This window comes from Melanostigma gelatinosum (assembly GCF_949748355.1).
Source record: "Melanostigma gelatinosum genome assembly, chromosome: 3".
NCBI lineage: Eukaryota > Metazoa > Chordata > Actinopteri > Perciformes > Zoarcidae > Melanostigma > Melanostigma gelatinosum.
This window is the reverse complement of record NC_136636.1, coordinates 26,388,747-26,402,974: the sequence shown is the minus strand read 5'-3', so window position 1 is coordinate 26,402,974 and position 14,228 is coordinate 26,388,747. Positions and strand designations below refer to the sequence as shown.

At 43.1% G+C, this 14,228-nt stretch overlaps 1 protein-coding gene across 1 annotated transcript in view; it reads right to left on the bottom strand.

Moving 5' to 3' along the window:
- Positions 1-14,228, bottom strand: part of fbln2 (fibulin 2) — a 68,163-nt gene that overhangs the window by 36,657 nt on the left and 17,278 nt on the right. The window contains exons 3-5 of the mRNA XM_079266174.1: positions 4,464-4,587; positions 3,924-4,053; positions 2,778-2,964 (exon numbers count right to left, since the gene is read on the bottom strand). Of these exons, the coding sequence (XP_079122300.1) occupies positions 2,778-2,964; positions 3,924-4,053; positions 4,464-4,587 (441 nt within the window). The remainder of the gene's footprint in view (positions 1-2,777; positions 2,965-3,923; positions 4,054-4,463; positions 4,588-14,228) is intronic.

The following is a 14,228-nucleotide window of genomic DNA, read 5'->3' as shown; positions in this document are numbered from 1 at the left end:
TACTTTAAGACTTTTACTCAAGTAGTATTCTAAGAGGTGACTTTTTACTTTTACTTGAGTAGTTTTCCAGTAAGGTATCTTTACTTTTACTCAAGTATGATTTTTGAGTACTTTATACACCACTGCCTCCTTTACATCAGACTGATGCTTTCAGCATTAAACCACCAGTTATAGTGGAAAGGTGAGCTTAGTGCCTCAACTAAGAACAAACAGCACGAATGTCGATTCATCATAGACACCGTTATACATCAAGGGCTACGGGTCAGAAGTACAGTATACTGGAGCAGTGATGGACCCAGTTGGGTTTTCAGTAAGTCACAGTCATTACCTGGGGTTTAAATCCGGAGGAGCAAGGTGATCAAACGTTTCCTGTTTTAATTAAAAGGCGGTGAGTCATAAGACTGAAAATATATCCCCCATGGAAATAATTACAGTGCATCTCATCCATATTTTCATCCCTAACACACTCACAAAGTCAAGGTATTCTGAGAGAGTGTGTGCGAGAGAGCTATACACACACTGTGACTGAGAGCACGAACAGTTTCTGCTGCTCTTAAACCTCTCACAGCTTTCAGCGGGTTATTTGATTCCCACTTCAGAATGACATCATTCAAATTTCCCTTTTAAAGCTGAAGGAAATTAGCTGCAGTCGCTGGTTAGAGCGGGGCCCATTAAAGGGCGGGATGAGGAGGAAATCCATTGATGTCGTGAATGAAATAACAGGCTGAGGCGGTGAGGAGAGGAGCCTGACCTTACCTCACCATCACAACTATTCCCGTTAAAGGACAGCCACGGAGGCTGACTGATAATGAGCTGCATGCTGCATGTCTGGTCCCAATATGTAAACTAAAGAGCTGAACAAAGCTCTCAGCTCGAGTGCTTCTCTGAGATAATCTCATTGAACTGTACGAGTACAGACAGACCAACACACTAGCAGATGCGTTGTCATACTGTAATCTTTCTGAAGTCTTATTTCACCCATCACACCTTGAATGTCACTGATGAAAAACATGCAAATTCTTTCGAATAGTTCCCACAGCTCACATATTCAGAGGCCAGTGCACTGATCAGAAGCAGAGACTCTCACTAACCAACCACGTTTTTGGAGATGGATACAGATACTAATGGGTGTTGGGATACGTTTGCACTGAGACGTGTTTATCCTGAACCTCGGCTGCTTGAAAACTCATTGATGTAAATGTCACTGGTGTTATGTGCTTGATGTATCGGCGAAAGAGGAAAACTTTGCCATTTCTCTAAATGGTAAAGTGAATCCCATCCAATCAGGATAGAGCATCGAGGATTATTTGAGGAGCTCAAACTCGGCCAATAGTCTACGTCTGACGTAAAGTTCGATGAGGATGAAGTAGCAATGGGCTCAACCCAACAGCAATTTCATATTTGAGAATATCATATTTCAGCTGATTCCAATGTGAACACACCTGCGTCATTGTTTGACAGTAAGAGCAGCTGATGAAGTATAAAGAGTGAGAAAGTCCAAAGGTTGGAACAGTCAAACAAACACTGGACTTTCACCCAGGAAACCGCTGTTTACGTCCCATGTGAAACCAAGTCAACTTTGATTTATTTTACAATGGTTCTGTTCGGTAAGTTACCTACTTAATGCACAACCAAGTACTATTGTTGCCTATAAGTTATCAAAACAGAAGTATGACCAAAAAAGGGTCCAAATAAATAAGGCTTTTATGATCTTATAAGTTTAGCAGCCTGTTTAGCTTTGCAGCAGTAGAATAGTACATCTAGTCTGAAGGCTTTCGTGTTTTGTCCCAATGCAGACTACACAGTAATTCCAAACAGGAATTGGGTTTTCTGTTGCATTCCAAAACAGTCTAACTAGATACACTCAAAATAACTAATGTCCCAATGTGAAGTGCATAGAGAAAATGGAACAGCTCTTCACAGCTGCAAAACATGAAACAAATTGCCAATTGTGGTAAAGATCTGGAAAACAGAGTATTAAATCTTTTCCTTTTTATGGTTTGATTTAAAGAGATTCTATTGTCTTGTTCTCTGATTGGCAGCAGCACGCCAAAGTCACCGTTAGTAGAATATTTTACAAAGTATATAATCTTGCTGGAGATGAGCCAAGGACTGTGCAACAAAACGCAACAAATGGCGGTAAGATTTCTGTTCGACTGTTGATTAAAGCAATGACAGCGTCACAAGGTCAAGGCTTTTCGATCTGCTCTCTACCAAAGACTGTAAGAAGTAGACGTAGTCACCGGTTGGTTTGTGGACTACAGTTTTCAAGCCTTGAATTTGGCATTTTGGCCGTCGCCATCTTGGTTTTTGGCCGTCGCCATGTAATGTTTTTGCAACAAGTGAAACGAGAGAGTTAAGTTCAGTAAAATCGTATGTTGAAGCAATATTTTATATAATATACTGTATATTATAGGCAACCAAAATGTTACAATTAGTTTTCATAAAGCGAAAACACACTTTGAAATTTGTAGATCTAACGGGAAAACACTGACAACTCTCGGACCGGACAACGCCGTGGTAGCGACCTGCCAATCACAAGGTAGCCCCGCCCTAAAGCATAACCTGCTTTATTTGACAAATGAATTCCAAATATTCCAGATGTAATAACAGACCTGGTATTGAATTCTTGCAACGATTCCAATGCAGGTTCATTAGTTTCTTCTTCACTTGCCTCTTCCACTACCTCTGGCTGTTTGTAGCATATTACACCAATAAGCATGATGAATGTGTTTTCCATGTCAGTGAAACACTGCTGTGCGGCGGGTAACTGGTACCTTTTCTAGGTATAGACGTCGGCTTGGGCTTCTGCTTCCTCCTCAGCGGGATCTGGCTCGGGCCCTCCTCCTCCTCGCAGCAGGTGAGGAAGACGTGCCCGCATGGGTAGCCCAGGTACTGGTGGGCATCGCAGCCCCGTCCTTCACTGCGCACGCGTAAGCCGAGGGCACAGCAGCTGCAGCACACCTGCCCATTCGGACACAGAAGCAGAGCCCATGAGGAGAGCGTCACCTCTCTACTGACCACCTCTCTTCATGGCGCCTACGCCATTAGCCCCGCTTTCATAGCCAGCATAGGAGGGGCAGACATAGCAGGCTGGTTCATCCCTGTGAACGCACTGCAAAAGGATTTCAGCCGCTGCCTCAAGCCAAACCACATGTCATGCAAAGAAAACCAGACTGTCACCTTTTTTTGATACTCTCCTCTAAAACAATGACCTGGCACAGCGGTTAGGTTCGGCTGCCTCGACACAACAACAGCTGGCTCCGGGGCCAAACCGCCGGGTTTCCTCTTGGAGGAACGGGGAATGCTGTCGGAGCTGACTCTGAGCAATGACTCCCATCTTTCATATGGAAGTATTCACAGGTCTGAAGGACGCATGCAGAAATGGGAGATTTTGGCAGATCTTTTTTCAATATATTCAACCTGTTTGCCAATGAGGACAAATAAACTGTCTGGCCTTCTACAAAAGCCTCTGCTGGCACATGTATCTGTAGTTGAAATCTCACTCAGGCAAAAACAACAGTGCATTCCAGGGAATGTTTAAACAAGTTTAAAGTCTGAAATACACTGGAAAAGTTTTCAGTTTTCACCAAGTTATTGTGGCAGTTCCAAGGAATTCTCCGTACTGATGGCTGCCTATTGTTTGAACTGTCTGCACGGTCCAATTTTGTCGTCCTGAACTGTTTGAAATATTGAGACATACCATACATGACTCACAAAATAGTTCATATTCTATTCTAGAGGAAGACGCAACTACCTTCAATCGATTCAGTGTTTCTTTAATGGAGCACTTGGGCGTCTAGAAAATGTGTGCGCCGCCCACCCATGACATTGTGTCTTTCAGTCGTGACTCGACAATCTTCCTCTTGTTTCCGCTCTGTCACTATCCATTGAGGTGTCATGGTGGTGTGACAGTAAGGTACCTGGTAGGAGTCATCTGTGCACTGGTCCTCCTGCTCCGCTTCACAGGTGTCCCCTCCTCTGGCTGAAGTCAAGCCCGATTCACACTGGCTCTCCTTTACGGAGCTAAGGCAGCACTGCCTCCAAGCAACACTTGACACACACACACACACACACACACACACACACACACACACATACTCGAGAGGTGAAGACAAACAACCGGTGTTTTCTAAGAGCACGGTAGTCAACTGGTAAACATGAATTGCTGTCACTGCCGCCAGGGAAGTTGTAGTTTACATCCATGTCTGTCCAAAATGTCATCCAGTCATCATTTCATCCTTTTCTCACAACTAGCATATGTATTCTTGAGTTTTGTGAGGTCACAGTGACCTTTGACCACCAAATTGTAATTAGTTCATCCTTGGATCTAAATGGGCGTTTGTGTCAAATTTGAAGATATTTGCATTTATGAGAATGAACTTCTCCTCTAAAACCCACCCGCTGATGTTTCATCCAATAAATGAAATGACTAAAGCAGCTAAACTCACACAGTAACTTACCTACATATGGAGTGCCTGTCATTGTTCAGCGGTGGCATGGGGTTGCAGTGGTGGTTGTCTGTGGCCCATTTCTGGCCAGCAGCGCAGCAGCTCTGGAGCAGGTCTTCAGCAGAGGCAGCTGGACCTGCAGCCCGGGGACATGCGGGTATGCATATTATATCAGCAGCGCACACAGGAGACTGATGGAATCAAAAGCAGTTGAGCAGTAAATCCCCCCGGTGTCTGCACAGCTAGACTGAATGGAAAGGACAGAAGCCCGAGGAGGGTAGTGAAGACGGCGAGCAGTCGCACAGCAACATGTGGTAGACTGCATCGGGCCTCAAAGGCGTCTTTAAGATTTCTACAGCTGACTAAAGAGAAGCAGTCACATTACCAAAACACAGTGGCCCCATTTTATGATTGGAAAATTTGCTCAGGTCTGAAGAAAGTTACAGTTGATTCTATAAATAGTTTTCATGAGTAGAACGGCAGTCCACACATCGAGTTGTGAACAAGAAGTGTGAGAGATTGGCAAAGAGTCGGCGTTTATGAACCTATAGTCTGCCACGACCGACAGGGAGGCAACGTCCAATTGGTTTTCTGCATAGACATTGTCTAGTGAGAGGCATCTGGAGCATTTCAAAGCAGGGGTGTCGGAGTGGAAAAGTGAGTCTGACTACCCAGGGCACAGAGACTGCTCATGTATGGGGCAAGAATTGTGTGTGAAACCCCTGCTTCCAAGACTTGCACCTAACTCTTCTCGTTCAATCATCAGTAAAAAAAACTATGATGGCGTCAGAAGGTATTTGGTTCTAGTCCAACAGTCTACAGCCGCACTCGCAGCTCTGTGAGTTCATACTGCTTTATGCTAGCATTAGCTAACATACATGCTCATGCGAATAAACTTAACCTTTTAATGCCGAGGGTCCCCATGCTAATGTTAAGCACCTACATGTATATTTTGGATGTTTTCTTGCCACTGGTCTGAAAGAAGGCATGTTATTGAAGCAAAGTAGACAATTCCAAAATTGACCAGTGCATGAAATAACGATGAGTGTTTTTTTCCTGTAGTGTCTCGCCTCAATAAGGCTGACATTGCAACGCTTTATGAATTGCTCTGTAAATTCAATCAGTTGTCATTGGCCATTTATGTCACTTCGTGAAAGAAAACCCAAAATAAAATTCCAGAAATGGAACGTCCTCAAAACCATCTCCACTTCTCCATCCACTTAATCAGGAGAAATGGCAACATTTCAACGTCATCGACTGAGGGGAACGAGCATAAAACATGTGTTCAACTGTCCATTAGATCCCCACAATAGAATGCATTTCATATTTCTGAACCACACATTTCTGTTGATGCTTAACCCCCAAAATAAATGTTATCCAATCAGCTGTTTTTGCAGCAAACCATGCCTGTGTCAAGAGGCCGCTGATGTAGCATCCGCCACAGTGACCACCCCCAGGCAGAGCCGTCTCACCCTGCTGCTTTTATCCACACATTAGCATGAATGCTCATTTACACACCTTCACACACCTTCTCTCTGTGCCCTTTGGGAAAGAAAAAAACAAAACTCAGACAAAGAGCTTTTGTTTTTCCATTCAATAACCCTCTCTCGGCTTCGCTACTGTACAGAACAATTTGCATCGTCTTCATAGTTCATCTGCAAGAATTCCTGTTGAGCATGAAGCCTATTTCTCGTAATTAAAAACAGCTACATCAGAGGATTGGCCCGCAGGGGGTCGAATAAAGCACTGTGATCAGATTAAGCCGTTTCCTGGGTGCATTATTTCTTTCATGTAATACCCATTGTGTTCACCTCCAAGTATAATACGTCTCAACTATGCTAATACCGTACTGCACACTGTACATTCAGATAAAATAAAAAAAAGCACCATAGAGCCGGGAATGCCTTAAATAGCTTTGCTTTGAAAGTTCTTTAATTTCGCTGCATTGGGCTTCATCTCAGTCCCGGCTCCCTTTAGAGCTCAGCAAACAATCGTTGACAGCGAAGGCTGTCTGTGCATAATTCATAAGCACCTTCTTCAGAAAATAGTGCCAAGTCGGGATGAGAGAAGAAAGTGAAAGCAGCGTCTTATTTTAACCACCAAAAACATTGGTGTTTCACTCCGTTAAACTGTGTTCCTCTACAATTCTGGAAGACTTTCTTCTCAGACACAGAAATGTGTGAGGCGGCTGAGTCTCAATGCAATCTGTGGGATCCGTCTCTAAGCTTTCTTTAAAGAAACACGTCTACGTATTTGTCCTTTTCATTTTAACGGCCCACTCTGAGGACAGATGAATGGAGACAACAGGAAACGATTGCTCACACAGCTACTGGTTTGCTCTTCATAGATCTTCTGCAGCTTGTCAAGGAGTAAAAACATCATCCCGGCCCCTTTTATTTGTTTTCACCACAGAAATGAAGGAAACTGCGTTTTGAAGCCACAACTGGCGCAGGTTCATTATTTCACACTCAATGGGAAAGCTGGAGGCAGTGTGATTCCCCACCGTTATGAGAAGCAAAATTCCATGAGTGCTGGCCCACAGGGCCGAGCACGAGGTTCAGCCGTAAGGGGTCAGCTTAACACTCAGGAGCAGCCGACTAATTACCTGACAAACAATGGAAATGGGCACATGTATTTATAGCCTACACTTGTTTTGTAGCTATTGTTTCGTAGAGTCAACATGGTGGCAGCGCTGCCTGGCCCCTGCTATGTAGCAGACGGACCATCACTGGGAGACGTCCGTCCACTTAAGGAGCTCCCATGGGGTTTGTGTGGACTGATTATCCCAGCCTCACACTGCTCGCCTCGTCATTACTCTGTCTGGACAAACAGGGGCCTGTCTCACGCCTCGCTGAGACACATGTCAGACACATCTGCTCCGCCCGAGAATGCACAACGACGATGGTCTGCAGCACGTGACACAGCGAGACGTTAGCGGCCACTAATGTCTCTGTAATGTGGATGCTCTTGAACTGACAATATGGTAATTCATTGATTCATCACGCTGATACAGAAGTATGAGCCAATTAGGGATGACATGATGGAGGCTTGTCTCTGAATGTTGAATACACTGATTGTAAGTCGCTTTGGATAAAAAAGCCTCTGCTAAATGACTGTAATGTAATGTAATGAATGAAATAACAGAAACAGTCTGTAAAAACTGCATTGAGATTGTCACCTTTGCAAAATGTGTTTACAATATTCATTGAATCAACCCATAACATTTATTCTATTATTATTATTAATTCTTCACTTTAATACAGTATATATGTATATATACTTATATTTACATATATTTGTGTTTTCCTAATATTACATATGTGGTTGGACAGGCGTTAAACCTGTACAAATCAATATTTATTATTTTAACAATGTAATGTAACATGAGCAGTTCGTAGCGACCCGTATAATATTTGCCTCGGCCTGGGTAAGAGCATTGCAAACAGCTATTTCTATGCACCGCAAAAAGCTGTTTCTGCACGTGCAAACAGCTGTTTCTATGTGCCGCAAACAGCTGTTTCTATGTGCCGCAAACAGCTGTTTCTATGTGCCGCAAACAGCTGTTTCTATGTGCCGCAAACAGCTGTTTCTACTGTAAACAGCTGTTTCTATGCACGCAAAAAGCTGTTTCTGCACATGCAAACAGCTGTTTCTATGTGCCGCAAACAGCTGTTTCTATGTGCCGCAAACAGCTATTTCTACTGCAAACAGCTGTTTCTATGTGCCGCAAACAGCTGTTTCTATGTGCCGCAAACAGCTGTTTCTACCGCAAACAGCTGTTTCTATGTGCCGCAAAAAAATGTTTCTACATGTCGCAAACAGCTGTTTCTATGCACCGCAAAAAGCTGTTCCTACGTGCTGCAAACAACTGTTTCTATGCACCGCAAAAAGCTGTTTCTGCACGCCGCAAACAGCTGTTTCTATGCGCCGCAAAAAGCTGTTTCTACACGCCGCAAGCAGCTGTTTCAATGTGGCGCAAAAAAATGTTTCTACATGCCGCAAAAAGCTGTTTCTGCATGAGACAACAGTTTGTACACGCAGCAAAAAGCTGTTTCTACGCGCTTAAAACAGCGGTTTCTGCACGCTGCAAACAGCTACTTGTACAGGATACAAACAGCTGTTTGTACAAGATATCAACAGCTGTTGGTGCTACATTCCTATGTGAGTGCACTGATTAATAAATGTATTGTTTGATTGTGAACCACTAGCCATATGTTATTTAGCCTTCATCAGGGTATTGCATGGTTAAATTAATGAACTTTATGAAAAAAAAGTCCCCTTCCAGGTAGTCGGACAGTTACTTGCCCATTTGTTCAGATGAGTTGTGTGGTCCATGGGAAGCAGAACAAGCTGTAGACACAACAATGAAGTTTACAAGGTAAACGCGTCAGCAAACAGTTAACACAGTTTACAGTTCAATTTCAGCATTAAACAGCCTACGAGTTATTAATATTCCCTCTTATTTTAGTTTCCACAAACTCCTGAGAAGACGGTATCTTTCTGGCAGAGAGTACAGCGAGTTAATCAGAGCTGCTGCTACAAACCAGGTGGATAAACAGTACAAAGAGGTTGTCATTTGATTCACTACTAATGTAAAAATATGGATTGGTGCAGCTTTAAAGCTTTAATCTGCAAACCCTAGTAAAAATGATAGGTTTGATTTTCGGGCACAGTTCTAGTGTCCAAAGTTAAAGGTAAAATTCTGTGTGTTTTTCACATTTTGGGTCCTACAAAGTTCTGAGGGAGATGAACTGAGACCAACATAGAGAGACGTAACAGTTGCTAGATGAGGTTGAGTTGCATGTTCTTACAACCCTGGCAAACATACCAGCAGAGCCAAGACAAATCAACGCTGTCTCCATCACACAACCCTTCTTTCCTCTCGAGCTTTTCCCGGACGTGGAACATGATGGATTCTATCTCTCCCGCTTCTGGGTGCTCTCCGTTCCATGTGTTTATTTGTGCAGCCAGTATGAATGGACTGACGAGGCATTTAAGGCATTCGGGGAGCGTCGTAATAATACGAGCAGACGGGGGAGAGTAATGGATTAGAAGAATGCGAGGATGCTAACTGCCTCGGCTCCCGCTGCTCCGGCACGATCGCCCAGCTTCTCTCTCGCCCACACACAGGAACGCGGCCATTCATCGACATGCTTTCTGAACAAATAACCAGGCGGAGTGGAGCCGACTCACCAGCTCTCCGCCGCTTATATGAGGAGGCTGTCGAAATGATACGCCACTACAATGCAGCAGCTTGGCAGGAATGTCCCTCAAAAGTCAGTGGAATATTAGAGCTCAAGTCGCCAGGTTCTGGCACAGGATGAAGAGCAAAGTAGTCTACCTTTTTCAGTCCGGTACAGCCACGGTGGGATGAGTTATGGAACCCCTCCTCAGTGATTAGATCTCCATCACAACCAAATGTCATTTCAGTTTTTTACAGCGAAGTTGAAACTTGTTTCCTATTTCAATCTTTGCTCTGTCGTAGCACTGTGATAAAATACTTGTCAAGACATAAGAAATCTGCATTTATTCTGCTTATTGAAGACATGGTTCCATATTGTACACCGTCTTAAATCAGCCACGTGAAATAAAATAGCAATTCAGTCATATGAATGGCCATCAAGTTTCTTGTGCATTGTTTAAATTATAGATTCGTTCCAAAGGTCTTGGACAGTTAACAGTGTGTTTGAAGTAGTAATAATAATAGTAACCGTTTATCTGTTGATATTGTTATCTTCATTGACATTCAAGCATGCAACTGTATAGAAGAAGTTGATATAGTCACCGTGACTTTACCCACTGGTTTGTGGACTGCCGTTTTGAAGTTTAGCATTTTGGTTGTCCCCATCTTGGTTTTTGTCTGTCGCCATTTTGGCTTTTTGCAGCCAGAACTGACACAAGAGGGTGAAGCAAAGTACAACCAAACTCTGAAAAATATATATCGTTTAGGCAACCAAAATGTAACAATTAACTTTCATGACGTGAAAACAAACTGTGAAAGGTTTCAAGTTGTAAGACAGAAACACAGACAACTGTCAGACTGGACGACACCTTGGTAGAGGCCTGTCAATGACAAGGTAGCCCCGCCCTAAAGCCTAATCTGCTTTATGGTCTATTTCACTTTAAATGGACCATAATATACTAACTGAACATCATGCTGTATTGAATGGACTGTAAACGGACTGTACTTGTATAGTGCTTTTCTAGTCTAACATCTAACATTCACACACTGTAGACACAGCTACGGGAGCAATTTTGGGGTTAAGTGTCTTGCTCAAGGACACATCGACATGCGACCAGCGGAGCCAGGGATCGAAACTCCAATCCTCTGATTGAAGGACGACCCTGCTCTCCACTTAGCCACAGTCGCCCATCGAAGACTTGAAACTAAAGATTGAGACCATAAACTCATGTTTACAATGTTTACTGAGGTAATGAATCAGGGGTCACTAACTGGCGGACCGCGGTCCGGATCCGGACCCAGACACCGCTGTATCCGGACATAGGAACTAAAACTGATAGATAATTGAGAATTGTTACATTTTGACAGAGCGCTTCTATTTTAACCGGCGCAGCTTTTTCAGCCTTCACGGCACTTGTTCGTTCAGCGGTGCAAGAAACACACCGACCAATGCGGTGTAAATCACATCACGTGATGCAGCTCAGCCAATCACATATGGGTATTCTGACAAGTTTACTGACTCGAGTGAGATGTGCACGCACCGTGACACACGGGGGAGACACGAGGAAAGAGAAGGAAGAGCAGGAACATTGTTACGTGAGTCAGAGAAGTAATTTCACAAGAGAAAAGTGTTCAGAGAGACCAGATTCTTAAACTAAGAATGGACAGACTCGGTTAGGTGTATTCTTCCCACGGGCAGTTTGAAAACAGTATGTCTCACATGGAGCAAACGTACCCACTCACATCTGAAATGAAGACAGAAAATAAACCTAAGAGCCCAATACGATTTCTCTTTTTAGAAGATGAGAAAAATATAATATCGTGGGTTTTTTGATTGATATCACTTCACCCTGAATGAATTGAATTTAAAGCTGCAGGACAATTCAGTGAAATACATTTTTCTAAAATGAATTACTTTATATTAAGATGCACATTTTTCAAAAGCTTTCTGTTATGTCAGTTATTCTTTAATCCAGCTCTTATTGCACTTGAAATTAGAAGAACATTTATTTATGTATTTTGCTGTATTATATATAATCCATCCAGTTAAATTTGAAAAGTGAGAATAATAATTGTTAAAATATAATTGATGTGTACTTTCTTTATTTGATTTGACAGTTGTTGACTACACAGAGACGTTACTACTACTGGACTTCTTGAATATATATATGGCACTAAATAGCGCAAGTTAGATATTATTGTAATAAAAGTTTTTTAAAAAGTGGTGTCGTGTACATGTTTGTACACGACACCACAACACAACACAGCAATTTGAATCAGAGTTCTCACGTTCCTAATGAAGCACATTAGCTGCATATTAAGAGTTGAACGCTTCATATACAATCCCTAGGATATTTCTTCTTACTTGTGATTGTTGCTTATTTAGTCATGTATATTTCATATTACAGAGAAGTACTTATTATTAACATTTTCACCTAAAGATCGCTTATAGAGTTGCTTTAAACATAGCTGGTTCCTGTCCAAATATCCAGTCAATGTGTATTGTTGTCTCAGGTGGAAATGTCTGTGCCAATGTCCCCTGGTGAACAACAGCCTTGTTTTAAGGCACTCTTTTTTAAGGTCAGTAAATACAAATCCATACGAGGTTTTCACACGAGCACAGCTATACGTGAGTGACATCGTCTTTTTTTCTCACTCAGGCCCCGGGGTCTCATCTGTATAGCAGATGGGAACATAATGGACTGTGGGCTTGAAAGCACTGTCCTTCCCCTGAGTCCAGGGCCGTCCTCTGAAATATGTGGTTCCACTAAAAGAAAAAAAGAAAGGCCTTTACAGTACAGCACTGGCTCCTCTTTGTCTCACGCTCTGCGTTCATCAGGATCAAAGCCAAAGCTCCACTCCCACTTTGCGAGGTTCCCTGAAACAACAGAGCTACCTGTTGCTCTCGACGAGTCTTGCTATTTGCCTAGAAATGCTAATCTCCCACGATTGCCCAGCATGCCCATCCAGCCTCCCACCGCCACATCAGCCCCTTTTCATGCCATGCAGTCTATCAGCAGTAGACAGCTGTCAACAGCAGCCAGTCCACAGCGGAGCACTGGGCCCGGCTCCAGCTGCCTCGTGGGAAATGTTGGCCACCGTTTATTTCCAAATATGAGACGGCAGGTTGGCAAAAACACAACATCCAAGTCAATGTTCAACATTTCTCAATGCTCAATGTCATTTCCTTTATATTCTGGGACATCCTCTCTCTGCCACACTTTGTTATGCTCAATGCTGCCAGCATCAGGCCGGATCATTCTGGTAGGAATCCAGCAGCAGCAGCAGCAGTCTGGATTTGATCTAAGCTGTGGACCAGACATGGCCTTGACAGCAGAGTTTGAAAGAGCTACCCTCCTGGCAGCACAAAGGCAAGACTCTTTAAAATCAACCCCTCAGATCTGCCAGTCAGAGCAACAGCACCATGGAGAGGTTTGGTCCCAATGGTGAAATGAACCCATTTTGAATGTTTTCCAACAGGTAAAAAGACGAAACGTATCAGCGGTCAACGGCCATATATTCAAGCAAGACTCTACTCCTAATTTTACATCCTCAAACAACTAATAGTGTCTACCTTTAGTACCTTCAGAGAAGGTGAGAAAGAAGACGAGATGAAATGAGAAAGACTTGCTTGGGGAACCTGGCTTGGATTGCCACGGTTGGATTACCAATCGGACATCCCAACAAGCTTGAGATGTGGTTGCCTTAAAGACTGGAAGCAGCAAACCGGGCTCTTCATTAAGGTGTGTTTACACACAACGCCAACTATTGTACAGCGCAATCACATATAAAGTCAATGCAATGACCTGAATAGGCTCAAATTAGGCAAAATACACAAAGTCCCTGCTATTTACGTATACATGCAAGTTCAAATATTTCCTTTTGTCATCTATGCTGGTTTTGTTCTGCACAACTATTGTAATGTTCACATGGAAACCATGAACGAACAAAGTAGAAATGCTCTCCAGCTACGAGTGTGAGAACAGAAAACGGGAGTAAACGAGTCAGAGATTGTTAGTGCGTGATGGTGTGGATGCGGCCGGATATTTCCGCAGCCTCAATATAGTGGAGGTGAATAGAAGAAGGCCTTTGGAAAATCCACAGACCATCTTGCTGTGAACCGTTCCCATTGTAACTGGGTTGTACTAAATAAATACTCCCAAGCAAAACTTCTCACTGGATCATTCAGAATAACATGAACACAGTTTCTGCAAAGACCAAAGAAAGCCAAAGCTTACATTCCACATTTGGGTGAATTGAGCCTTTAAAGATGCAATATAAGAGATTAGTGTGTGTTTTGTCTATCGACACTGCAGTCAAAAAATAAATGAGCAAACAAAAGCTTTTGTTTCTGATTATTTTGTTCGAAATCACAAATGAATCTGACTTGTGACTTGCAATAAAAACATGATTGCAGTGTCAGTAGTTTTGCTCTCAAACCATTGCGTGCCACCACCACATAATGCACTGTTTACAGGTCATGGTCAATTCACATATCTCTGTGAGATCAGGCTGCTCATATTGGTTCCCTCTTCAGTTTTTTGGCAGCCAAACGCGGTGCTCCGGTTTTTAAGCCTCAACTTCCAATCGCTCCA